The 27,557-nt window shown below is 44.1% G+C and overlaps 1 protein-coding gene across 9 annotated transcripts in view; it reads left to right on the top strand.

Moving 5' to 3' along the window:
* Positions 1-4,286: 4,286 nt before the first annotated feature.
* elapor2a (endosome-lysosome associated apoptosis and autophagy regulator family member 2a) overlaps positions 4,287-27,557 on the top strand; it is a 150,955-nt gene continuing 127,684 nt past the window's right edge. For all 9 annotated transcript variants that reach the window (XR_009654883.1, XR_009654886.1, XR_009654882.1 and 6 more), the window contains exons 1-2: positions 4,287-4,430; positions 23,984-24,104. Coding sequence is in view for 4 of the 9 variants with exons in the window: in XM_060923637.1 (XP_060779620.1) it covers positions 4,296-4,430; positions 23,984-24,104 (256 nt within the window). In the remaining 5 variants the exon portion in view is untranslated. The remainder of the gene's footprint in view (positions 4,431-23,983; positions 24,105-27,557) is intronic.

Below are 27,557 nucleotides of genomic sequence, written 5' to 3'. Positions count from 1 at the left end.
GATCCACCAAGGAAAGAAGGGGTGCTTGAGAAAGCAGAGAGAAGGGCCTCGCATTGACTCTTACTTCCTACGAAGCAACCAGTCAGATAAGTCGAGTGAAGCACAGCGGCCGGAGCAAACCCAAAGATCGCAGAGCATCAAAACCCTTAGCTCTAAGGAAGATGGTACAAGCGCAGTAGTGTCAGTGGACGAATTGCCTCAATTACGCAGACCTTCAAGGGAAAAGATCAAAGCGCACAAACCTCATGTGAAGTGGCCCAAAGCTTTTGAAAGGAGAGAATGGGAAGCTGTCAACAGTGACCTGACACGGATTCTGGAACAACAAGTGGGCACAGCAGAGAAGAGGCTGGAAAGGTTTGGAGACATCATCTACCAATATGGCGTACAGCGCTTTGGAGTGAGTGAAGGGAGAAGTGCCAAAATAACATCAGCACCAACCAAGTCCAGGAGGCAGCAAGAGATGGAAAGGCTGGTTAGAGAGAGAAGGATGCTTGGAAAGCAATGGAAGAAAGCCTCAGATGTAGAGAAAGAAGGTCTAACACTCCTCCAGGCAGAGATCAAAGGTCGTTTGACAACTTTGCGAAGAGCAGAGAGAATGAGGATACTTCGCAGAAAGAAGGAACGTTCAAGAACACGTTTTTATAAAAACCCCTTTAAGTTTGTCAAAGACCTCTTCCTTCAAGAAAAAAGTGGGACGTTACAAACCCCTAAGCAGGAACTGGAGAAACATCTGGAGAAAATCCACCAGGACACAAAAAGACATGAACAGCTAGTCATCCCACCTGATATACCACCTGTCCAACCTCCCAAATTCCTCATGGAGACTGGCCCTCCAAAATGGAAGGAGATCGAGCATACGGTACGGCGTGCAAGGTCTGCGTCAGCACCCGGGCCAAATGGGGTACCGTATAAGCTCTACAAGAATGCACCAGATGTGCTACGACACCTTTGGAAGCTCATGAGGATTGTGTGGGAGAAAGGAATAATACCGAAGGTGTGGCGAAGAGCTGGGGGTGTCCTAATTCCCAAAGAGAAGGACTCAAAAGACATCGGTCAATTCCGCCCGATAAGCCTCCTCAATGTGGAGGGGAAAATCTTCTTCAGTGTAATAGCACAGAGGTTGTCTACTTACCTGGAGAAGAATAAGTACGTTGATACATCTGTACAGAAGGCAGGGATACCAGGATTTTCCGGATGTCTGGAGCACACCAGTATGATCTGGCATCAGATCCAGGCGGCCAAGAAGGAAAGGAGAGATCTCCATGTCATCTTCCTTGATCTGGCCAATGCATTTGGATCTGTGCCACATAACCTCCTCTGGGAATCATTTGGCTTCTTCCACGTCCCACCCCTCATCACCTCCCTGGTAAAAGCTTACTTTCAGGACCTGCAGCTGTGCTTTACAACAGCTGCCTATACAACATCGTGGCAGCAAGTGGAGATAGGAATTATGGCAGGGTGTACAATATCTCCACTTGCCTTCACAATGGCCATGGAAGTAATCATCAGGGCCTCAAAATGGGTTGTGGGGGGAGAACGCACTAAGAATGGCATACGCCTTCCACCAGTACGGGCATACATGGATGACATGACCACCCTGACCACTACTGTGCCGTGTACGAAGCGACTACTTGCGAAATTGCAAGAGAACATCACATGGGCCCGGATGAAAATTAAGCCGAGCAAGTCACGAAGCATTTCAATCGTGAAGGGAGAGCTCAAAAATATGAGCTTTTACATTGGTGATGATCCAATACCAACGGTGTATGAGCAACCCGTGAAAAGTTTAGGTAGGTGGTACAATGCCAGCCTGGGAGATAAAGAGCAAGTCCAACAGCTAAAGCACGACTTCACCAATGGGCTTGCAAACATCAACAAGACCCAACTGCCAGGAAAGCTGAAGCTCTGGTGCCTGCAATATGGACTTATGCCTCGGATCATGTGGCCACTCACAATATATGAGGTTCCAATGACATCTGTGGAGAAGATGGAACCAACCATGACCTCATATATAAAGAAATGGCTGGGTGTCCCAAAGTGTCTGACCAATATCAGCCTCTATGGCAAAGGAGTCCTTGAACTTCCGGTCACAAGCCTCACGGAAGAGTACAAGTGTGCCAAAGTGAGGCTTCACATGACCTTAAAGGACTCCAAAGATCTGACCGTCAGCACGACCGCACCACCTCTAGCAACTGGAAGGAAATGGACAACGTCCAATGCACTGCAGAGTGCAGTGTCAGGTTTGAGGTACAAGGACATTGTGGGTCATGTCCAGTCTGGAAGAGGGGGATTTGGTCTGTCAGAAGGTAATCCAACATGGCACAAGGCTTCCAAGGCAGAGAGGAGGAAAATGGTGGTCGAGGAGATACGCCGCCAGGAGGAGGTTGATCGAACCACAAAGGCTGTCTCACTTGTTAAACAGGGGCAATGGATGAAATGGGAGGGGCTTGAGAGAAGAGAGCTCAGCTGGAGGGAGCTGTGGAAGATGGAGGCAAATAACCTGAGTTTCCTCATCAGGGCCACTTATGATGTATTGCCATCGCCAAAAAATCTCCACCAGTGGTATGGTGAGGATCCAACCTGCTCCCTTTGTCCAGCCGATGCGACTCTCAAGCACATCCTGACTGGCTGTAAGACCAGCCTCACACAAGGGCGTTACACCTGGAGGCATAATCAGGTCTTGAAGTGTCTGGCAGCAGCAGTAGAGACCAAGAGAGCTACGGTCAACTCCTTACCCCAGACAGCAACCAACTCCACCATAACAGCTTCATTTGTCCGAGAAGGTCAAAAAAAGCCTAACCATCCTCCCTCCACACTCAAGCTTAGAGAACTAGCTAAGGCTCGGGATTGGAAATTGTTAGTTGACATTGGGCACCAACTAATTTTCCCTCCTGAGATTGCATCCACTACTTTAAGGCCAGACATGGTACTTTGGTCTCCATTGATGAAGTCAGTGTATATCATAGAACTCACCGTTCCTTGGGAGAATGCAGTGGAAGAAGCGTATGAGCGCAAGAAACTGCGATATACCGAGCTGGCAATGGATGCTCAACAACGAGGATGGTCGACAAAGATCTATCCTGTAGAAGTGGGATGCCGGGGTTTCGTTGCTTCATCCACTATCAGGCTGCTCAGAGACCTTGGCGTGCAAGGTCAAGCTCTTCGTCAGACAATAAGAGCTGTCTCCGAAGCGGCTGAAAGAAGCAGCCAATGGATATGGATGAAGCGGAAAGATCCTTGCTGGGCTCACAGACCCTATATAACATCGTAACAAACTACAGGGTGGGATTTGGGCTTGGGACACAAGCTCAGGCTTGATCAACCTGTAGCTGGCCACCTTTGAGGAGGGTGTATAGTATCTAAAGGCCGAAACACCCCATGAATCAAGGGCATACTACTGATGATGTGTCCCAAATTCAAATCTTGACTGGCAGCTTCTCATGTTGCGCTCTCTTTCTCTCTCTCTCTCTTTCTATCTCTCTCTCTCTCTCATGCATACCATCTACTGGCACAATGGACTGTTTAACATCTCGTCCCGTGTTTTATGATTCTTTATGAGGTCTTAGCCAGGACATACTTAATGTAAACATGTGTAGCTTACCTTTGATTATTTGGGAGGCTTTCGTTTTCCCCATGGAAAATTTCTTTGCGAGGGAAGAGTTTGGGAACATTCCAGCCACGCACTTGTTGAAATCATCAGAGAAAGAGAGGCTAATGTTTTTCTTAGCTATTAGCATCGCCATCTTCACCTCAGACCTAATCAGTGTTGCCAGATACTGCTGACGTTTTCCAGCCCAAAATATGTTCAAAACCCGCCAAAATGCACTTGAAAACGCCCAACTTGGGCGGGAAACCGCCCAATCTGGCAACACTGGACCTAATCACTTGTTCAGCCTCGCCTCCGGACGTAGTTCTGTAATTACTGATGCCTGAGAGGGCGGGGACGTGAATTCATGGCCCGACTTCCTGCTGTAAACTCCTGTCAGAGGCGCGTCATGAATTCTGGACCTACCGACTTTTTTATATTGTGAAAATACGGGACTTTTATATAATGTCAAAATACGGGATATTTTCGGGAAAATAAAAAACCGGGAAGACAGCGGGAAATAAGTCAAAATAAGGGATTTCCCGGGAAAAACGGGAGGGTTGACAGGTATGGCTTAAGAGTGTCCTGTTCTAAAGGTGGATGAGAGAAACTGTTTTTGACACTTCTGGCTTTCCATAGAAATCTCTCTCTCTCTCTCTCTCTCTCTCTGCTGATAGCTACTTATCCCTTCAATGGTAGGCTTGATGTAATGTTTCTCAGCTGGTCTAAGGAAAAGCCGAGGGAACAAATGGTGCTTATGTGGTGTTTGGCATGGATGTGTCTCATCGTTGTAGGCACTGTTTCTCCAGTGAGTGCTGCACAGAACCTGCCTCAGTGCATGGAGGTGAGAACACATCAACACTGGCTCATAATGTGTGTGTGTGTGTGTGTGTGTGTGTGGTGCTGATTTGGTTTGTTCCAGATTATCATATGCCTTCTAAAGGCTTTCTGCACCCTTCTAATATTATTCCCATGAACAAATGAAACTGCTGTATCTTCACTAAAATGTGAAACACGCTCTGCCTATCAATCCTAATGGATTTGATTCTACTTTTCCTAATTACATGCATTTTTTACATGTTCCTAAAATCCGTCATCTTCCATAGATAGATCTTGCATCTCCTTATCTGCCATAGGAAAAAAGTACAAAGTGGACAGGTGAGGTGTCTAGAAACTGTTTATGGATAATATGTCATTCGTGAGAAGGTGTTGGTTAATTTTCCTGAACAGCACGGCTCGGACAATAGTCCTGATTGTATTTCAAATCAAAGATTTATATTGATCTACTTGTTCTTTTGGTCTAGGTAATGGTTTCTATAATAACAGCTCATTCACAGGGATTAGTGACCGGAGGACACACCACGTGAACATTTCAAAATGTGTGTAATTGTTGACATGTGGACATTTTCTGTGAAGAAACTTCTGGGAAGAATTCTCTGTTTGTTTCACATTTTTGGAAGGAGTCTCCATTGTCAGAGCTTTGTAACTGTTCCGGGTAAAGCTCGAACGTTTTGTGACACAGGAAGGTCTTCAGCGTAGAGGATTTGCTTTGTAACATGACAAGCTGTTTTTTTTTTTGTCTTAATAACTTCAAATGAGATAAAAACAGAAACTGGTGTGGGTCTGATTGCTTGTAACTACAGTATTATAATACATATAATACATGATAACAGGAAGTAACTTGTTTCACAGATGTTCCACGACAATGTACTTGAGTACATTATGAATGAATAGAAAGTAGGATGAATTTTTCTTTATTAAATGAAATGAACGGAAAATAATCTTCTGGGTGGTAACAGCCTTCAACTCTGCACCGAGCTGCATCACATCACTCCATCATTAATCAAGTTCACAATAACAGCGTGCCCTGTTATGTGCAAAGTCATTATTTGTTTACAGGACTGTATGTACTGCGAAACCTACAACAGAAGATTTTCCTTTCAGAGTACCATTTTAGAAAGCTAGGACCAGTAACCTTTCATTTTTTTTCCTAAATGTGTGTAATAATACAGGGTGTTTCAAAAAATTTGATATTATTTGAGATGTAAATATCCCAGAAACTACATTGTCGAGGCAAATCAAACCGAACAGGCTTAATGTTGAGCAATATAAGATTTGTTCCTCAAAATTTGAATGACAAATTCAAAGATATGTGGATTCCATGAACGATTTCGCAAATTTTCAATATTTGCAAACCCGCTTGCTCGACCGTCTCGTCCGACGCTGGTGGCCGTCCAGATCCTTTTGCCCTGCACAGACATTCTTCCTCTTTGAACTTTTTGTGCCGTGTCCAAATCTGCATTGCAGTTGGTGCATTTTTAGAGAATTCTCTCATAAATGCATGCTGCACAATCTTGGTCGACTGTGTTCGAGCGTACTCTAACACACACAACGCCTTTTCTTTTCCAGCGACTGGCATTTCTATACCTAAAAAGATAAAAACAAAAAACATTAAACATAAAATTTTGACCTGTTTCCACACCTGCTGTTAAAATTTGAGGTCAATTGAACATGAACTGGCAAAGTTATTAGATTGTGAAATGATATCAAATTTTTTGAAACACCCTGTACTACAAACACCCAGATATGTCAGATATAGCTTAAGCCTCAGTCACAACCAGCCGTACGTGCTCCTACGGCCGGTCTACGTACAAAAAACGCAAGAAACGCACGGAGGGCGCGCGTGTGACGTGCTGATTTTCGAGCCGTAGACTGGCCGCAGACTGGCTGCAGAGGTTCTTTGTCATGTCAAACAAACTCTATGGGCGCTTACGTTTTTTTCAGGTTGCAAGACAAACTTACGGCCTCGTGTGTCTTCCGTACGGCCGATGTGCGTCTTTCGTACGATTTGCTGGTGTCAGGTTTGGGCAAAATGTCAATTTTTTTCGTACGTCGCACTTGCGGACTCCGTATGTGTGTCGTGCGCCCCACATACGTAATTAGTGCGGCCAACGCACGTTCAGATATTTCGTACGTCATCCATGCGTGTCGAGTAAGTCGGCCGTGCATTGGCCGTACGGCGAGAGGGTGTCAATCGCACGAAAATTCGGGTATATAAAGCTGCAGGGGTGCCTACGGCCATTTGTACACGTAGGCTTTAATTGAGAGAAAATCCAATTTCATTTCATTTCATTGCGTCAATATGCCGAAGGCAAAAGGGAAGAGGAGGATAGAAAAGGTGTCGGAGACGGAGGAGAGAGAGGGGGTGACAGAGAGGGAGGAGAGAGAGACGGCGGCAGAGAGGGAGGAGAGAGAGGACAAGGAGCAGTGAGGAGGAGGATGAAGACCACGACAGTGGCCAGCAGGCCAGGAGTTTGTCGTACTCTTTCGGCGTAGCAGACGAGGAGAGGTTGGTAGATTTTTTTCCGTGCCAACCCTTGTTTCTACGACAAGACTTTGGACCTGTACAGCAACGCCATCCACAAACGGAAATTGACACAGGGCATTGCTACTGAACTACACACAACTGGTGAGTATTGACCTGCTAAATACTAATTATGGTGCTGTTTTGGCATTTTCTTAGTAAAAATCCAACCTCGTTGGTACGCACAATGTACAGATCGTGCGCAGTTCTTGCAACCTTCATACAAAGCCTGCATGGAACGCACGGTCAGTACGATTAGTGCATGTTTGAAGGACATTGATCTTACAACTACGTGCGTTGGCTGTATGAATGAAGCGACAGCCGTACGTCCGAGCAGCCTCAGATTTCGTGCGTGGTACGTACATTCGACTTCCAGGTTGTACTTTGGGTGCGCGGTGATCTTACTCCTTCATGGTCACCACAACTACGTTATCCACTAACCAAAAAAAATGCAGCGATTTGGGAAACGCCAAAAATCGCACGGCCAAAAAATCATACGTCCGGTTGTGACCGAGGTTTTATGTAGAACTCTGTTAAATGTTATAGTCAGTAGTTCATTTTTATATAACACAGACTTCTCCCATGGTTGTACTCTATCTCTTTTCTGATTGGCTGTATCTTCTGCTAGTCACCATGGAGTTGGACTTCTTTTGTGCCTGAATCAGGGGCATGATAATGTTTGAAGTGGCATATAACGTCTGTATAATATATAGAGGATAATTACACAGTTGCGTGAAGATATGAAGTTTATCTTTGAGGAGTGACTATATTCATGATTGAGCGAAGCAAACGAGTGATATATATTTTTCAACATGAGAAGATAAACTAATTATTATTATACATACAGGACAATTTTTCCATAGAATAGAAACATGTATTCTATTCCCTTCTAGCGGGTTTCATTCATTTGGTTCGATAGCATGCAATATTATTCGCATATCGCTTATCCTACATGTATTATGCTACTCTACCCAATGGAGAATGAGTGTGCAATATTGTTACGATATTGCACGTTGTCAAGACAACACGACATCACACGTCCGAGCACGAATATCTACTGAAAAACTTTTTTCTGCTGTGCATGTGCACAACCATTTCAGTGTTCACCGGGAAAGAGAAAAATGCGTTGAACACCCGAAAGGCTACCAAAACTTCATTAGATATTCTTCATGCATATTTACAAGAGAAAAACATACCAACGGACATCGAAAAACAAGAAAAGAGACACGTTGGAGACGTAAAGCTTCCAAGCTAGTGAGTGACTGTGACAATTTGCAAACAAACATGGCTGCCAGGTTTGCTTCATTAAATATGGAAGATTTTGAGAGAATTTTGGCTACCAGTGTGTAGTTGTCGATGTTGATTTTAAAAGTAACTAAGTAAATTACACAGGGAAATGAATACTGTGGCGAGCATGCGTGGAAGAAGAGTCTGGAGACAGAAATCTTAGTTGCTCGGTTGTTAGTCGGTGCTACTTGTTCTCGATAGCACTGGCTTGACTGCTTTATTAGCATTCGCTAACACTACTGATGAACGCTACACCGGCTGGAAGGTGACTTTACTGTTATGCTGATGGCGCTGAGTCGCAGGTAAGCTAGCATTGGCCTTCACTAACACTACTGATGAACACTACACTAGGTGACTGCACTGCCGCGCTGACTGTGCCAACTCGTGGGTAAGCTAGTGTTGGCCTTCGAGAATGCTGATATGCTGATATGAAGAGAGTGTGTATGTATAATAATAATAATATTGGCTGTCTTTTTTCGTGGTATATCAGATATCTTCCATTCAGCTAGTATGATATTGAACTCATCTTCGACTCGTTCAGTATCATGCTAGCTGAATGGAATACTGTATATCTGATATACCACTCAAAGCCAGCCAATATTATTTAAATATGTCACTCAGATCCGTGATGTATTTCATATGAAAAATATGAGTTTTTCAACACAAGAAGATAAACTTCATATCTTCAAGCCAAGGTGTGATTTTTTTTTTATTATATCGACACATTCACAAACAAAAAGTACCCAAATTTATCAAAACAATGAATTAATTTTCTCACGAGTGACATATAGAGATTTATGCCACAGTTTTGGTTCTCCATGTCTCGGATGTAGCATGTATGAAAAATACAAGTGGCGTATTTCCCAGTAAAACACTCGTGTCCATATATTATAACACAGTTCTCTCACTGTTGTACATTTATAACAGCATAGAACATGCTACATTCATTTCCATTTTCTTTTTAACCACACTGGAACAAACTATTTTCATACTTTTAACTTATCTCCTGTAAGAAGAATATTCCATGGTCTGTGATGCTTTAAATTCAGGGCTGGCAGTGCTGTCTCTCTGAAGAGAGAGACCATTTCTTCAGCAGTGTTAAGTGCTGATTTTCAACACTTGGGTCACGTCTGCGTTCTCATCTCAAGCACTTGATGATAGACGAGCCAAAAATAGCATCTCACAAATATCCATCCATCCATTATCTGTAGCTGCTTATCCTGTCCTACAGGGTTGCAGGCAAGTTGGAGCCTATCCCAGCTGACTATACGTGAGAGGCGGGGTACACCCTGGACAAGTCACCAGGTCATCACAGGGCTGACACATAGACACAGACAACCATTCACACTCACATTCACACCTACGGTCAATTTCAACCCACCAATTAGCCTAACCTGCATGTCTTTGGACTGTGGGGGACCTTCTTGCTGTGAGGCGACAGTGCTAACCACTACACCACCGTGCCGCCATCTCACAAATAGCTCTCGTTAAATCTCAATACAGCCTTGGGCGTTTGCTCCTTAGGAAGCAGAATGGACAGAAGGTCATATGGAATTAGCAAGGAGACATAACAGAACAATAACAAAAATGAACATGCAAGCTTTAATTTCTTTAAAGGAGATATGCAGAACCTTTATTTTTAAATAAATTTCTGAGTGGATAGTATCTCCATCCTTGACTCTTGTATGCTGCATAAATGGGAATAAAAATATATATATTTTCGAGAGTTAAAATCGAGTGCAAAGTTGGAATTCGAGCTGCCCTGCTGAGCCAGCCAGCCCTGAGTGCACGACGTCACAGCGGTAACTGGTTTTAAGGCCGAGACCTTTTACATCTATAGACCAAAGTCATATAAATAAAAATTTATGGTGAAAGTAAGAAATAGCGTTACCGACTCACTCAACTAAGACTGATTTGACTTCATTGATGGTGGGTTGACTCTCATTAAAACAGGATAGGTGTTATAACTTATGCAACATACATGTACATGCATGCATTTTCACTGATAAAACATAAAAGGCTAATTAAATAATCAGATGAACTGAGACAATCACATTCTGAAGCAAATTAAATAATCTTATACCGGTAACTTCAACACACAATACAAGTTACATGTATTAGTCTAAATGCAGGTAAACAATGTGCTGTTGTTTTTTTTGTTTTGTATCCAAATGAGAGTCGCATCTTACCCATCTGTGTTCTCATTTCTTGAAAGCTGATCTTGTGGCTGTTTGTTTTGAAACAATCTGACTTTCAGTTGTTCGTTCAGTTCTCCGTTCATTTGCTTCTTCCATGTAAGGGTGAGTTATTGCTGCTGAGGCGAGCATATCCAGCAGAGAAATCAGACGGCTGCTCCACTCATTCTCCATTTTCTCCATACTGAGTACTCCGCCATTACTGCTCGGCTCAGGCAATTACTAAAACCCGGGATGGGACGGGATGTCACTGGTTTTAGCAACAATCATGAGGAGGTCACTGCCTGAGCAATGTCACGTCCCATCCTGTTCCATCCCGGGTTTAGCAACAACCCTCGGCTCACAGTCCAGGAGAACTGGTGCAACTGAACTTACTTTCCTTTTCTTGTAGTTTTCTTTTCCTTTAATTGTTGATACTGCACCCTCTTTCAATATGGGCTTATAGCCAACGCTCCCCAACAGATCAGAGGTCTCGTACGAGTCTTCAGTTAAATGTGCAGAGCAGAGGAGAGAACACGTCGTAGGCGCCCAATGTGCTCGTGAACTTCTCGCAAAACGCGTCCAAATCTTTGCGGTTTGAACATTCTTGGGCCATGAATGCAGCATAAATCCACCTTCTGTCGTGTTGCTGCACCCGCCAGCAATACATCTATGTGGCATGGCGTTAAATTAGCTCAAAATGGAGGATCGGAGTTGCAGTCAGCTCTGTGTTTTAGTATAGCGGAAATGGCGATGAGACCGATAGCCTTCCTGCAGTGACGTCACAGATGTCAAGGTCATTCACTCAGACCGCTACCTACAACCCCAATTCCAAAAAAGTTGGGACAAAGTACAAATTGTAAATAAAAACGGAATGCAATGATGTGGAAGTTTCAAAATTCCATATTTTATTCAGAATAGAACATAGATGACATATCAAATGTTTAAACTGAGAAAATGTATCATTTAAAGAGAAAAATTAGGTGATTTTAAATTTCATGACAACAACACATCTCAAAAAAGTTGGGACAAGGCCATGTTTACCACTGTGAGACATCCCCTTTTCTCTTTACAACAGTCTGTAAACGTCTGGGGACTGAGGAGACAAGTTGCTCAAGTTTAGGGATAGGAATGTTAACCCATTCTTGTCTAATGTAGGATTCTAGTTGCTCAACTGTCTTAGGTCTTTTTTGTCGTATCTTCCGTTTTATGATGTGCCAAATGTTTTCTATGGGTGAAAGATCTGGACTGCAGGCTGGCCAGTTCAGTACCCGGACCCTTCTTCTATGCAGCCATGACGCTGTAATTGATGCAGTATGTGGTTTGGCATTGTCATGTTGGAAAATGCAAGGTCTTCCCTGAAAGAGACGTCGTCTGGATGGGAGCATATGTTGCTCTAGAACCTGGATATACCTTTCAGCATTGATGGTGTCTTTCCAGATGTCTAAGCTGCCCATGCCACACGCACTAATGCAACCCCATACCATCAGAGATGCAGGCTTCTGAACTGAGTGCTGATAACAACTTGGGTCGTCCTTCTCCTCTTTAGTCCGAATGACACGGTGTCCCTGATTTCCATAAAGAACTTCAAATTTTGATTCGTCTGACCACAGAACAGTTTTCCACTTTGCCACAGTCCATTTTAAATGAGCCTTGGCCCAGAGAAGACATCTGCACTTCTGGATCATGTTTAGATACGGCTTCTTCTTTGAACTATAGAGTTTTAGCTGGCAACGGCAGATGGCACGGTGAATTGTGTTCACAGATAATGTTCTCTGGAAATATTCCTGAGCCCATTTTGTGATTTCCAATACAGAAGCATGCCTGTATGTGATGCAGTGCCGTCTAAGGGCCCGAAGATCACGGGCACCCAGTATGGTTTTCCGGCCTTGACCCTTACGCACAGAGATTCTTTCAGATTCTCTGAATCTTTTGATGATATCATGCACTGTAGATGATGATATGTTCAAACTCTTTGCAATTTTACGCTGTCAAACTCCTTTCTGATATTGCTCCACTATTTGTCAGTGCAGAATTAGGGGTATTGGTGATCCTCTTCCCATCTTTACTTCTGAGAGCCGCTGCCACTCCAAGATGCTCTTTTTATACCCAGTCATGTTAATGACCTATTGCCAATTGACCTAATGAGTTGCAATTTGGTCCTCCAGCTGTTCCTTTTTTGTACCTTTAACTTTTCCAGCCTCTTATTGCCCCTGTCCCAACTTTTTTGAGATGTGTTGCTGTCATGAAATTTCAAATGAGCCAATATTTGGCATGAAATTTCAAAATGTCTCACTTTCGACATTTGATATGTTGTCTATGTTCTATTGCGAATACAATATCAGTTTTTGAGATTTGTAAATTATTGCATTCCGTTTTTATTTACAATTTGTACTTTGTCCCAACTTTTTTGTAATCAGGGTTGTATATGAATAATTTTAATCATAAAAATTACTTTATTAGATTTATTGTTCACGCTTAAAACTATTCCTTTGCCATTCTTGAGGTCTCAAGGCATTTATAAACAAAAAGTGAGGCCATGGTTCTGCGTATCTCCTTTAAGTATGAGTCAGTAGACTGATGTTTACCTATTCAGTGGCGTGATACAGCATTAGTCTAGTGCATTGATTTACATTAATGATAAGGGCTAGTTATACAGTGTTCTGTGACACACCTTTGGTAAAATAAGAACATAAAGACAATGGGGACGTGTAGTGTTAAAAAAAGCTGTAATAGTAATGTCTGTATGATTTAAAAATGCATGACTCTGCATTTGTAGTGATTTTTGCTTCTAGAGCTCAGCTATTGGATATGTGGTTGCAACTGGGTTCTATTTTTAATATCAAGTGAAAATGGAGTCGGCTCAATTGACCATAAAACAGACATATTGATGTACCTAATCCCCACAGCATGGTCTTATATAATAACCCAAATCCAAATAATCCAAAGCAGATTTATACCAAAATGAATGATTTGCCAAAACAGTTCCAGTGACCAGACATAAATTTCAATGAAAATCAATGAATTATGGCGAGGACAGAGAATTATGCAATGAATCCTGTGCAACGTGTTTTTAACTTTCTGGAGGATTACAGAAAAGGTCAAGTAAAGAATAAAATATGACAGGGCATGCTATGTGATACATTGCCTTCATAAATTTGATTATTTTATCCATTTGTTTTTTATCAATACCACTTATCCATCAGAGCCATGGGGGAAGCTAGAACCAATCCCAGCAGACATTGTCAAGTCAAGTCAAGTTTATTTGTATAGCGCTTTTAACAACAGATATTGTCGCAAAGCAGCTTTACAGAAAATTAAAGACTTTAAATATGAGCTAATTTTATCCCTAATTTATCCCTAATAAGCAAGCCTGTGATGATGGTGGCAAGGAAAAACTCCCTCAGGCGACACGAGGAAGAAACCTCGAGAGGAACCAGACTCAAAAGGGAACCCATCCTCATTTAAGTGATAACAGTCTGTTTTGTTGAAGTTATAAACTGTTCATTGATGGAGACTTAAGTGTAAAACTGTTCATGACAACTGCGGTCCTGAAGTTAGCAAGTTAACTGCAGTCCTCAGACATAAAAGCATTACTATAAGTGTCCAGAGCCGTCTTCTAAGTGTGACGTTTGACTGTCCATATGAGGCCATCCTCCACAGAAGCAATGTGATGAGATTCCAGCCAAACGTAGGGCATCAGGATAGATCAGGCAGGTCCGAGGAGCAGAAGAGGTCAGCATCGATGGTGTCTCAGGATCGACATGTGACTCAAGAGAGAGGGACAGACAGAGGGAAGGGACCATGGGGACACAGGTTTTTAGGTATGCCCAGTGTCACCTAATGAGTAAGAACAGTATACTTTTGCACTGAATGCAAGCGGGGACTCTGGCAAGACTAACTAAAACAGCATAACTAAAAGAGAGAGACAGAAGGTAACACAGTCATGAGGGTGCCCTGGGACATAAAGCAGCCATCCGCTATACTGTCAACAAACCCGAGTGAACATGTGAGAGTGGGGGATGACAGCATCGATACATCCCAGTTTACCAAAACACTCTGTCTGAGGACCCTCCAGATCTACTCCTTTACCTAATAAAAAGCTACAAACCAAAGGCTTGACTCAAAAGCTATGTTTTCAGCCTAGACTTAAACACTGAGGCTACATCCACACGACAACGGCAACGAGATTTTTTTTTTAAATATCGTGTCCACATGGGCAACAGATCAGTAAAATATCAGGTACATATGGCAACGCAACGCTTGCTGAAAACGATGCAATACACATGCCACACCTCTACGTGCACTGTAAGACGGTCCCATTGGAGACACCAGAACAATAGAAGAAGTAGACGCATGCGCATAAACCCCTTCTTCTGTAGCATTAGCCACATAAAGTTTTGATTATTAGTCAGTAGCGTAAAATAGTATCTATTGTCTAAGACACTTATTTATATTTCTGTGACAGTTTGTGTAGGTGGGTGGAGCACAGAAGGACGGCAGGACAGAACTGAGTTCACAAAACTGGCTTTTATTCAGCTTTTCAGCCTATTCGAACTCTCTCACACACACCCAGACACACGCACACACATCAGTCATCTGGTTGAGGAGAGAGCTCCCTCTGCTCTCGCTCTCTCTCCTTAAATAGGGCGTGGTCACTGGGGAAGACACACAAACACATTAATTAACCACAGGTGTAGTGATTCTGCCACTTACCTTCCCTGACTCCGCCCTCCTGTCACAGACCGATGCTTGACCACGCCCCCGCTGCCACATACCCCCACCGCCCGACTCAGGCCGGGCGGCCGTCCGGCCTGCAGCCGACTCCCCCTCCCCTTGATGGGAGAGGAAGTCCGCCACAACCATCTGCGCCCCCGGCCTGTGGATCACCTTGAAGTTAAAGGGTTGGAGTGCCAGATACCAATAGGTGATCCGCGCGTTGGCATCCTTCATGCGGTGGAGCCACTGGAGGGGCGCATGGTCCGAACAGAGGGTGAAAGGGTGTCCCAGCAGGTAGTACCGGAGGGCGAGGACCGCCCACTTGATCGCCAGGCACTCTTTCTCAATGGTGCTGTAGCGCCCCTCACGCACCGACAGCTTGCGACTAATGTATAAGACTGGGCGATCCTCCCCCTCCACCTCCTGGGACAAAACGGCCCCCATCCCTCTGTCCGACGCATCCGTCTGCAACACAAAGGGGAGAGAAAAGTCAGGGGAGTGTAAAAGTGGCCCCCCACACAGTGCAGCCTTTACCTTAGAAAAAGCCCGCTGGCATTGCTCCGTCCACTGGACCGGATCTGGTGCCCCCTTTTTAGTCAGATCAGTCAGCGGGCTGGTGACGTCTGAATAATTAGGTATAAACCTACGATAATAGCCAGCCAGCCCCAGGAACTGTCTCACCCCCTTTTTGGTCTTGGGCCTCGGGCAGGCTGCAATTGCTGCTGTCTTTTTAATTTGGGGACACACCTGCCCGTTGCCCAAATGGAAGCCTAGATACCGTACTTCCACCCGCCTGATCGCACACTTCTTCGGGTTGGCTGTGAGACCCGCTCGCCTCAGCGACCTAAGGATGGCCCTCAGATGTTTGAGGTGCCTCGGCCAGTCATTACTATAGATAATAATGTCATCGAGGTAGGCGGCCGCATAGGTGGCGTGGGGGCGGAGGACCCTGTCCATCAGCCGCTGAAACGTAGCGGGCACCCCAAACAGCCCAAAAGGAAGTGTGACGAATTGGTGTAAGCCGAACGGTGTGGAAAAGGCCGTTTTTTCCCAGGATAATAGAGTCAAGGGGATCTGCCAATAACCCTTTGTTAAATCCAGTGTCGAGTAAAAACGAGCCGTGCCTAGCCGATCGAGCAACTCATCAATACGAGGCATTGGGTACGCATCAAATTTGGACACCGCGTTGACTTTTCTATAGTCCACACAGAACCGGACCGACCCGTCGGCCTTGGGTACCAAGACCACCGGGCTGCTCCAGTCACTGTGGGACTCCTCGACGATGCCCATTTCGAGCATGGCCTCGAGTTCTTCCCGAACCACTTTTTTCTTGTGCTCGGGTAACCTGTAAGGGTGGCTACGCACTACCACCCCCGGGGGCGTCTCAATGTGGTGCTCTATGAGGTTGGTGCAGCCGGGCAGGGGCAAGAACACGTCCGAAAACTCGGTCTGCAAGTGGGCAACCTCCGCGTGTTGGGTTGGGGAGAGGTGGTCTCCACAGGGGACCGGAGAGGTACGCGATGCCAATGTTCCCTTTTGAACCTCCAGCCCCAGCTCTGCCTTCTCTGGAACCACCTACACCAATGCCACAGGGACCTCCTCGTTCCAGAGTTTGAGCAGGTTGAGGTGGTAAATCTGTGGCGCCCCACCCCTATCCGATTGCCTCACCTCATAGTCAACGTCTCCGTGGAAGGCTGTTCCATAACATTGGGCAAGAAGTGGGGTCCATCCTGGGCAGGTCGCTAATCTCTCAAGGGATAACAAACACACTAACAGCCATTCACAACCACATTCACACCTATGGGCAATTTAAAGTAGTCAGTTGACCTAACCTGCATCTTTGGACTGTTGGAGGAAACCAGAGCACCTGGAGGAACCCACACAGGTACAGAGAGAACATACTAACTTCACACAGAATGGCCCCAGTCACCCATGAGGTTTGAAACCAGAACCTTCTTGCTCTGAGGTGACATTGTGAACCACTGCACCACCATGTTGCCCCCAATAATTTTCTAACAACAGCAAAATATTTTATTCCTCTTACAATATATCCAATAATTTACCAATGCCAACATCCATCCATTATCTGTAACCGCTTATCCTGTGCAGGGTCGCAGGCAAGCTGGAGTCTATCCCAGCTGACTATGGGCGAGAGGTGGGGTACACCCTGGACAAGTCGTCAGATCATCGCAGGGCTGACACACAGAGACAAACAACCATTCACACTCACATTCACACCTACGGTCAATTTAGAGCCACCAGTTAACCTAACCTGCATGTCTTTGGACTGTGGGGGAAACCGGAGCACCCGGAGGAAACCCACACAGAAAGGGCCCCATTGGCTGCTGGGCTCAAACCCAGAACCTTCTTGCTGTGAGGCATCAGTGCTAACCACCATGCCACCCATCCAATGGCAACATAATTTTATTTCTTAAAGAATGACACCCCATACATTTTATTTGTTATGTTTAATATGTTGTTGCTGAACATGTTGAAGGTCCACAAAACAAGCTAGTTCTAGCATAGTTATCACTTATGTTATAGCAGGTATAAATAGCTGTTCCCTCACCAGCCTGTCTTTTTTCTTCTGTTTGGAACTTAATAAGGCAAAAAAAAAAAGTTTATCATGTTAAAGAGAATGCGCAAAGCCGTCCGTCCTGATGGCTTCTACATGCAACCTTTTAAGGGTTTCATCGAGAAGGACAAACTGACATACTTAAAAGTTCTAGAGTTAAACCCCCCCTAAAAAAAAAAGAAAAAAAAGAAAAGAAAAAAGTGCCACTGTGTTTATGTGATTGTGATTACTTTTAGACTGGCACTCTGTGTGCTGTGGGCCTCCTGTGTCAGTGAGTGCTGCTGGCGGTTTGGAGCCAGGCAGGTTGGTAAAGCTGTATTCTGCTCTGCTCTGGTGTGTGTTGATTTGCAGGGCATTCTGGGGGTTTATCTATTTCCTCCTGATGGCAGCCCTTCCTTCCTTCCTTCTGCCTCAAACAGCACCGGAGCAGACTGATGGGCCATTTTCATGTGTTTTATTCAGGAAAAGAATGTGTGCTTTGTACCAGTATCAGTCTGTGAAGTACACAACACACTGAGGCTCATGTCTAAGTCTGTTTTAAATATGAAAACAGAGATATGAAAACAGGATTGCATTTTTAGACCCTTCTAGCCATCAGATTAAGTGCAGAATAAATTGGCACCCTTCAAATTATTACAGAACTTAATCTATTAAAGAGAATACTTCAATACACCCCATAGATGAGTCTTTCAACATCCAAACATGCCCCCAATTCACCACCATATTGGCTGCAAGGCAAAAAAGAAAAGAGAAAAAACACCCACATTATTTTTATTATGGCTGGGTTACCTGCCCAAACTGATAATTACATCATGAGTTTTTCTTTAGCTAATCAGACACAAGGTACACCACCACACTTGCTGGAGCAGTTGAGGGTTAGGTGCCTTGCTCAAGGGCACTTCAGCCAGTCCTGCTGGTCCAGGGAATCGAACCAGCAACCTTTTGGTCCCGCATTAGTCCCTGAATTTGATCTGATTGAAAACTTGTGGTTTGTACTGAGATAGGTGATCAAGATTATGTAAAGGATTTGAAAATGTTCTGCATGGAGGAACTCCCAAGATCCTTCTGCAAGTGTGAGTAAACCTGTTAGACATTACAGGAAAAAGCTCAGTGTTGTGATTCTCTCCAGGGGAGGATTCAGAGATATTAAATATAGAGGTCTCGTCTTCATCCGCTTATCCGGGGCCGGGTCGCGGAGGCAGCAGTCTGAGCATGGAAGCCCAAACTTCCCTCTCCCCAGACATCTTGGCCAGCTCCTTGGGAAGAACACCGAGGCGTTCCCAGGCCAGCCGAGAGACATAGTCCCTCCAGCGTGTCCTGGGTCTTCCCCAGGGCCTCCTCCCGGGGGGACATGCCTGGAAAACCTCCCCAGGGAGGCGTCCAGGAGGCATCCGAAAAAGATGCCCGAGCCACCTCAGCTGATTCCTCTCAATGTGGAGGAGCAGTGGCTCTACTCTGAGCTCCTCCCGAGTGACTGTGCTTCTCACCCTATCTCTAAGGGAGCGCCCAGCCACTCTGCGAAGGAAACTCATTTCGGCCGCTTGTATCCGTGATCTTATAGAGGTGTAGAAGTGAAGGAAACTTTTTTCAAATAAAAATTTTGTGTCAAAACTATAACATGCCTCTATTTAGATTGTTTAAAATATATTTATTGGTGGCATGGTGGGTAGCATTGCAACCTCACAGCTCCAGGGTCTTTGGTTCAAACCTGAGCTCAGGTTATGGTCTGTGTGGAGTTTATCATGTCTGCATGGATTTTCTTCAGGTTCTCTGGTTTTTGTTCACCTACTAAAATCATGCAGGTTGGTGAATTAGGTGTTTCTGTGTGTATGGGGACTGTTAGACTGGTGTCCCATCCTGTCTCACTCGCAAGTGTTCTTAGGAGTGGGGAAGACTGGGGACTCCCTCTACAGATGGGGTTTCTCCACAGACGCTGGGTGCCCTTGTGGCGTAACTCCTCAGACCATGCATCACATCCTCCATGATTGCCCCCAAGGACCTACATGTTCAGAAGAGGACCTTAAATCTTGCAACAGTGCTGCCATCGCATGGATTAGACATTGATGTGACAAGATATGATGATGATGATGATGATTAGGACAAGCTCTAGATCCGGATTAACAGGATACAGAAATAATTTTTTATGAATGTGTTTACAGTAAAAAAAAAAAAAAGTAATTTTGGGTTGACATACAGTGGTGCTTGAAAGTTTGTGAACCCTTTAGAATTTTCTATATTTCTGCATAAATATGACCTAAAACATAATCAGATTTTCACACAAGTCCTAAAAGTAGATAAAGAGAACCCAGTTAAACAAATGAGACAAAAATATTATACTTGGTCATTTATTTATTGAGGAAAATGATCCAATATTACATATCTGTGAGTGGCAAAAGTATGTGAACCTTTGCTTTCAGTATCTGGTGTGACCCCCTTGTGCAGCAATAACTGCAACTAATGCCGCTTTTCCACTACAAACGCGGCTGAGCCGTGCCGTGCCGAGTCGAGCTGAGTCGGGCTGAGCGGGGCTGTTGGAGTTGCATTTCGACTACAACCGCGCTGAACCGTGCTGGCTGGAAGTGGGTGGACACATTGGGTGGAGTTAGCGAAAGTGGGTGGACGTCAGGTGATGTCGTCAAGCAGCGCAAACAGTGACATCAGTGACAGTGGCGGAACAAGTCAGAGCCGGGCCGGGGGCGGGGCAAATGACCGGGCCCTTTATTAAAGCTTATCATAACATCATTTTAGGCTACAAAATGTCCGCAACTGCGGTGTTTACCAATTTCAACACTACCGGGTGCAACTATGTTATTTAGTACATCAAGTCCTTCAAACGAACATGTAACTCAGAAACAATAAACATTAGGATACTGTACATGGCTCATAATAAAACATCAATAGCCTATACTGCGCACATTATTTGAAGGGCATACGAATGAGCGCTCAGAGGTTGCAACGGTGACAGGAAGAGTCAGAAATAAAAGGAGGGCGGTGCAAACCTCACTGAATGCACTGTGTTTACCAATTTCAACACTACCGGGTGCAACTATGTTATTTAGTACATCAAGTCCTTCAAACGAACATGTAACTCAGAAACAAAAAAACATTAGGATACTGTACATGGCTCATAATAAAACATCAATAGCCTACTGCGCGCATTATTTGAAGGGCATACGAATGAGCGCTCAGAGGTTGCAACGGTGACAGGAAGAGTCAGAAATAAAAGGAGGGCGGTGCAAACCTCACTGAATGCACTGTGTTTACCAATTTCAACACTACGGGGTGCAACTATGTTATTTTGTACATTAAGTCCTTCAAACGAACATGCAACTCAGAAACAAAAAAACATTCGGCGACATACTGTACATGGCTCATAATAAAACATCAATAGCCTACTGCGCGCATTATTTGAAGGGCATACGACGAGCCTTGCGCTCCGCGAACTCGTCCACGATGCTCTGTATGTCACTGATTCAGTGAGCTTTTAAGCGGTAGTCTCACGACCCGAATAGTAAACAATAAACATGGAGGACATGGAGTCGTTAGTGTGGCTGGTCTTGGTGCTGTGGCTTGTTGTCACCGACAACGCCAACAGATACTGGCAAGAGCGTATAGATGAGGCGAGGCGCATAAGGCTTCAGAAATTCTCGCAATTCGTAATTCTCCTTCTTCCGGGTTTGCGGTGTTTACAGATCCCAGCGCGCTCGCGGGGCGTGTGTGGGCATGTGAGGACACGCCTCCTCACCAATCAGTGCACAGGGGAGTGTCTGCTCACGCCCCCAACCTCAGTCGGCACGGTTTGGCTCGCTTCAGCCCCACTCCAAAACCGTGCGAGTTTTAGGGGCTAAGCAGGGCTGAAACGAGCTGAGTCGTGCTGGTTTTTGGTAGTCGAAACGCGAGCCGTGTCGGGCTGAAGTGAGCTGAAGCGAGCTGAAGTGAGCTGAAAAAGGGTAGTGGAAAAGGGCCATAAACGTTTCCTGTAACTGCTGATCAGTCCTGCACACCGGCTTGGAGGAATTTTAGCCCATTCCTCCGTACAGAACAGCTTCAGCTCTGGGATGTTGGTGGGTTTCCTCACATGAACTGCTCACTTCAGGTTCTTCCACAACATTTCAATTGGATTAAGGTCAGGACTTTGACTTGGCCATTCCAAAACATTAACTTTATTCTTCTTTAACCATTCTTTGGTTGAACGACTTGTGTGCTTAGGGTCGTTGTCTTGCTGCATGACCCACCTTCTCTTGAGATTCAGTTCATGGACAGATGTCCTGACATTTTCCTTTAGAATTCGCTGGTATAATTCAGAATTCATTGTTCCATCAATGATGGCAAGCCTTCCTGGCCCAGATGCAGCAAAATAGGCCCAAACCATGATACTACCACCACCATGTTTCACAGTTGGGATAAGGTTCTTATGCTGGAATGCAGTGTTTTCCTTTCTCCAAACAAAACACTTCTCATTTAAACCAAAAAGTTCTATTTTGGTCTCATCCGTCCACAAAACATTTTTTCCAATAGCCTTCTGGCTTGTCCACGTGATCTTTAGCAAACTGCAGACGAGCATAAATGTTGTTTTTGGAGAGCAGTGACTTTCTCCTTGCGACCCTGCCATGCACACCATTGTTGTTCGGTGTTCTTCTGATGGTGGACTCATGAACATTGGCTAATGTTAATGTGAGAGAGGTCTTCAGTTGTTTAGAAGTTACCCTGGGGTCCTTTGTGATCTCACCGACTATTACACGTCTTGCTCTTGGAGTGATCTTTGTTGGTCAACCACTCCTGGGGAGGGTAATAGTGGTCTTGAATTTCCTCCATTTGTACACAATCTGTCGGACTGTGGATTGGTGGAGTCCAAACTCTTTAGAGATGGTTTTGTGACCTTTTCCAGCCTGATGAGCATCAGCAACGCTTTTTCTGAGGTCCTCAGAAATCTCCTTTGTTCATGCTATGATACACTTCCACAAACATGTGTTGTGAAGATCAGACTTTGATAGATCCCTGTTCTTTAAATAAAACGGGGTGCCCACTCACACCTGATTGTCATCCCATTGATTAAAAACACCTGACTCTAATTTCACCTTCAAATCAACTGCTAATCCTAGAGGTTCATATACTTTTGCCACTTACAGATATGTAATATTGGATAATTTTCCTCAATAAATAAATGACCAAGTATAATATTTTTATCTCATTTGTTTAACTGAGTTCTCTTTATCTACTTTTAGGACTTGTGTGAAAATCTGATGATGTTTTAGGTCATATTTATGCAGAAATATAGAAAATTCTAAAGGGTTCACAAACTTTCAAGCACCACTGTACCATTAAAGCTGTATTGATATCTATAATTTCTCCATCCATCCATTATCTCTAGCCGCTTTATCCTGTTCTACAGGGTTGCAGGCAATCTGGAGCCTATCCCAGCTGACTATGGGCGAGAGGCGGGGTACACCCTGGACAAGTCACCACAGGGCTGACACAGAGACAAACAACCATTCACACTGACAGTGAATTTAGAGCCACCAATTAGCCTAACCTGCATGTCTTTGGACTGTGGGGGAAACCAGAGCACCCGGAGGAAACCCATGGAGGACATGCAAACTCCACACAGAAAGGCCCCTGTTGGCTGCTGGGCTCGAACCCAGGATCTATTATTTATCCTGTTATGAAAATGAGGATTTTTCCTGTCTTTGTCATTATATTACAGGTATTTAGCAGATGCTCTTATCCAGAGTGATATACAACATACCCAGAGCAACCTGGGGAGCATTTGGGGGTTAGGTGCCTTCCTCAAAAGGCACTTGAGCCATTCTTACTGGTCCAGGGAATTGAACCAGCAACCTTTAGGCCCCAAAACTGCTTCTATAATCATTAGGCTATGGCTTCCCCATTGTCTTATGTGAATATTTTTTCTCTCTCTCATTATGTTTTCCTCTCTGTCTTTCTGTAGCAAAATTACTTTAAACTGTAGGGAAAGTGTCTTAATTTTTATGTTATGCTATTTGCCAGTGTTGGACTTGAGGATATCTGTAGAGGAAAGGGTGTGGTGGCACTACAGCATATGACTCACATTCATTACATTTTTTCTATTGTGGGTTTGAGTTGTTTACAATGGCAGCACTTACGGTCAGTGTTCACCTACTGTCTATATCCAGTAATACAGCACCTCTGTTTCTCTGGCTGCTTTTTTCCAAAACTAACTAACCACAAGGAGTGTGCGTTTAGGAAAGAGAGTGTTTGTGTGTGCATGTGTTAAATTCCTACTGGGTTTGTGTTTGCAGGGGGATTACTACTTTGAGTACACAGAATGTGACAGCAGTGGCTCCAGATGGAGAGTGGCCATTCCTCTGAGGCCAGGCGAGTGCAAGGGACTGCCAAACCCTGTGCAAGGCACTGACTGCAGTAGGTCGATGTGTGTGTGTGTGTGTGCATGTGAATTAGTGAATGATAGAGGATTCAAATTTTTGGCGAGACTTCATTCACTGTTTGTTGGTTAACAGCCATGAAGGGTTTGAATATTCACAAAAATCACGACAGCAACAAGAACAAGTACCAGAAACACTCCAACACTTGAACAGCAGGGTGTTTTGGCTAATACATTTCTCACCCTTATCAGCTGAAAGGAATTTCCTCTTGGAATCACTTGGATGTTCTTTAGCCATTGTTTCTTTGTTCATTCGCAAAAGTGATGTATTTTTCCTCATCCTACAGAGAGCAGATAGTGGGCTGTTATTGTTTCCTTAAACATGTAGTACACCTAAGTTTTGATTGTACACTGGCCAGGTTTAGATTGATCTTTTGAAATCCTTAATAATTGCAGTGCAACCAGTATTTGGTTCTTCAAAATATGCCCAAAATATTTGTGTCAATAGCGGTGATGGAGAGTCATGCAAATATTATATTTAAAAAAAAAGAAAATCAATTTGCCAAGTTCCTTGTTGTATCAGGGACTGGTCCATGGAGATTAAGAAGGCCAGATTATTGAAACTTTGCAAGAGACAAGTTATAACCTGGCTACCTATGAGCAAAAAGGTTCTGTGTAAAGGATTATAAACCAACATGGTGCAGTAAAAGAGAAAATGCTGCTCTTGGACAAGGTCTTAGAGGAAGGTTTATGGTATGGTGGAATATTGGACCAGTCAAAACTCTACACACACCTTCTAATTCAATGTTTTTTCTTTATTTTTATTAATTAAAAGACACTTCATGTCTTAAAGTAATGATAGATGCCATTTCTTTTTATTTAGTTGAGCGGTTCTTGACATAATATGGATTACTACAATTGTGGAATTGGGCTATTTACTGTATTGTTATTATTTGCTTACTGTTTGATCTCAAACACATTAAGAAAGCAAGAAATTGCACTAATTAACTTTTGACGAGGCACCTGTTAATTAAAAAGCATTCCAGGTGACTACCTCATGAAACTGGTTAAGATAATGTCAATAGTATACAAAGAACCGTGCGTTGGCCGAGTGATTGGCATGTTTGCCTCTCGATCGCGAGTTCTACTCACGGTCGGGTCATACCAAAGACCATCATAAAAAATGGTACCTACTGCCATCTGGCAAGGCACGCTGCAATACAGATGTGAGTGGGGAGTCAAACTCTCGCGGTTACCAGAGGACTAGCCCCCCACTGTAACCCTAGCTATGTAATAGGCAAGAGGCTGAGGGCTATGGAAACGGAGATCGGCGCCGCCCTATGTGCCACATGGTGTGGGAAGGACTTTGAATAGTGTACAAAGAATCATAAAGGTAAATGGTGGCTATTTTGAAGAACCTGAAATATGAAACATATTTTGTTAATTTAAACACTTTTTTGTTTACCATATGATTCCATGGTGGTGTAGTGGTTAGCACTGTCGCCTCACAGCAAGAAGGTTCAATCCCAGCGGTTGGCGGGGGCCTTTCTCTGTGGAGTTTGCATGTTCTCCCCGTGTCTGTGTGGGTTTCCCCTGGGTGCTCTGGTTTCCCCCAGAGAAAAGCAGTTTAGGTTAATTGGTGGCTCTAAATTGTCCGTGTGTGTGAATAGTTGAGAGGAAAAAACCTCTATAATAATCCAGTTGGAAGCATCAGGAAACCACTACTGTAATGTTCCCTAGAGACTTTGATGGCTGAAGCCGTCAGAGTGGCCATGTCACTGTAGTGATATGCAAAAATGGATGGATATGATTCCATATGTGCTATTTCATAGTTTTGATGTCTTCATTATTGTTCCAAAATGTATAAAATAGTCAAAATACAGAAAACTCTATGAATGAGTAGGTGTGTCCAAACTTTTGACTGGGACCGTATATGGTAGAAGTCAACGCATTGCCAATTGTGATTCTGGTTAGAAGACTCAGACAGCTCACTGCGACAGTATTCACTAGCCAATAACTAGCATCACCATCTATTTACTATACACATTTCCTCCGCTACTTCTTCTTACATTCCTCAGAATTCAGTAACTAAGCCACAGAGTCCTGGTCATGCCCCTGAGATGGCCAAGTAGACCTTGGTTTCCACTGCTGTTTTCATTAGTTGTTGATTTCACTCTGTCTATTTCCTACCCAAGCAGACCTGCTGTCCCAACAATGGCTCTAGTCTTTTTTTTTTTTTTGCTTAGGAAGGTTAATAACTGATTGAAATGACATGGAAGTATCTATGTGGCAGCCATGATAAGAGCTGTTTGAATTATCTAAATGCTAAGGAAAGGTGATTCAGTACTTTCTTATTTCCATTAGCATAGGGTAAATTGGACCATCTTTATGAAAGGAAATGAGATAATGCCTTCCCATAATTCCTTGTGACAGCAACATTTAATAACCCAAGTGAATAACATCAGCTGTTGCATAATTACGTAGCCTAGTGCAAGTGCTATCAGATTCTCTTTGCGCTGCGAATGTGTTTATGAATCTCCTTCATATCTTTCCTTGAACTTGATAGAAAACATCATGAGGTCAAGGAAAGATGTGAAGGAGACTGTGGTTAGGAAAGGACATAGTGGTTAGGAAAGGACATAGGATATAATTTTTTTGACTATTCCACCGTAGTCACCACACAGCACACCATGATGGCATTTCTCTTTGGGGCCCTAACTCTTAGGGCCTTTCTGAAAGGGGCAAGGTGCCGCCGTCCTCCATATTTCATCACAAGCCTGGTGTGGGATCTCCCCCTTGTAGTGATGCAAGGGTCAGGGTTTTTTTAATGCTCCCATCCACCTGACCCATTATGAGAGCCAACCTGCAAATGCCAACCCACAAAATATGCATTAATCAACCACCCAGACCAGACCTGATCCAAAAACCTCCAGCTTTAGTTTGTATACTGATAGCATTCACTGAATAAAAGATGATGTTTTTGACCCACCCCACTCGGACCTGCAATATTTTTCTAGTAAGCTTACTCAAACATGCCCGATCCTCATGGGTTTATGTTTCAATCTATGCATCACTACCCCCTTGTGCTACAGCCCCTTAAAGCCAATCTGATCTGATCTGAAATGGATGTCTGAAAATGTTGAAACCTTTTTGCTAGCGATCACTTCAGAATGGGAGAACAGTGTGCTTTGGTGAGAAGCTTGCCTTGAATGAATAGGTGGCCAGATGAAATAGTGCCTTGATTTCTGCCTAAGCTCATATCACTCATTTTGCAAATCAATTGAGGACCTTGCAGTGTTCCATTAATGCAAGTCTGTGGATCGTTCTTTGGTGTGAACAGTACATCTACCATGGAGGAAAGAGTGCTTCCTTGTCGAAGCAGTGACTGGCCACTGGTGGTGGACATCATCCCAAGGGTCTATAGATGGTCTGGATTCTCAGTGGTTAGCACTGTCACCTCACAGCAGGAAGGTTCTGGGTTTGAGCCTCAT

This window comes from Neoarius graeffei, chromosome 6 (genome assembly GCF_027579695.1).
Source record: "Neoarius graeffei isolate fNeoGra1 chromosome 6, fNeoGra1.pri, whole genome shotgun sequence".
NCBI classification, from domain to species: Eukaryota; Metazoa; Chordata; class Actinopteri; order Siluriformes; family Ariidae; genus Neoarius; species Neoarius graeffei.
This window is presented reverse-complemented; position numbering and strand designations above follow the sequence as displayed.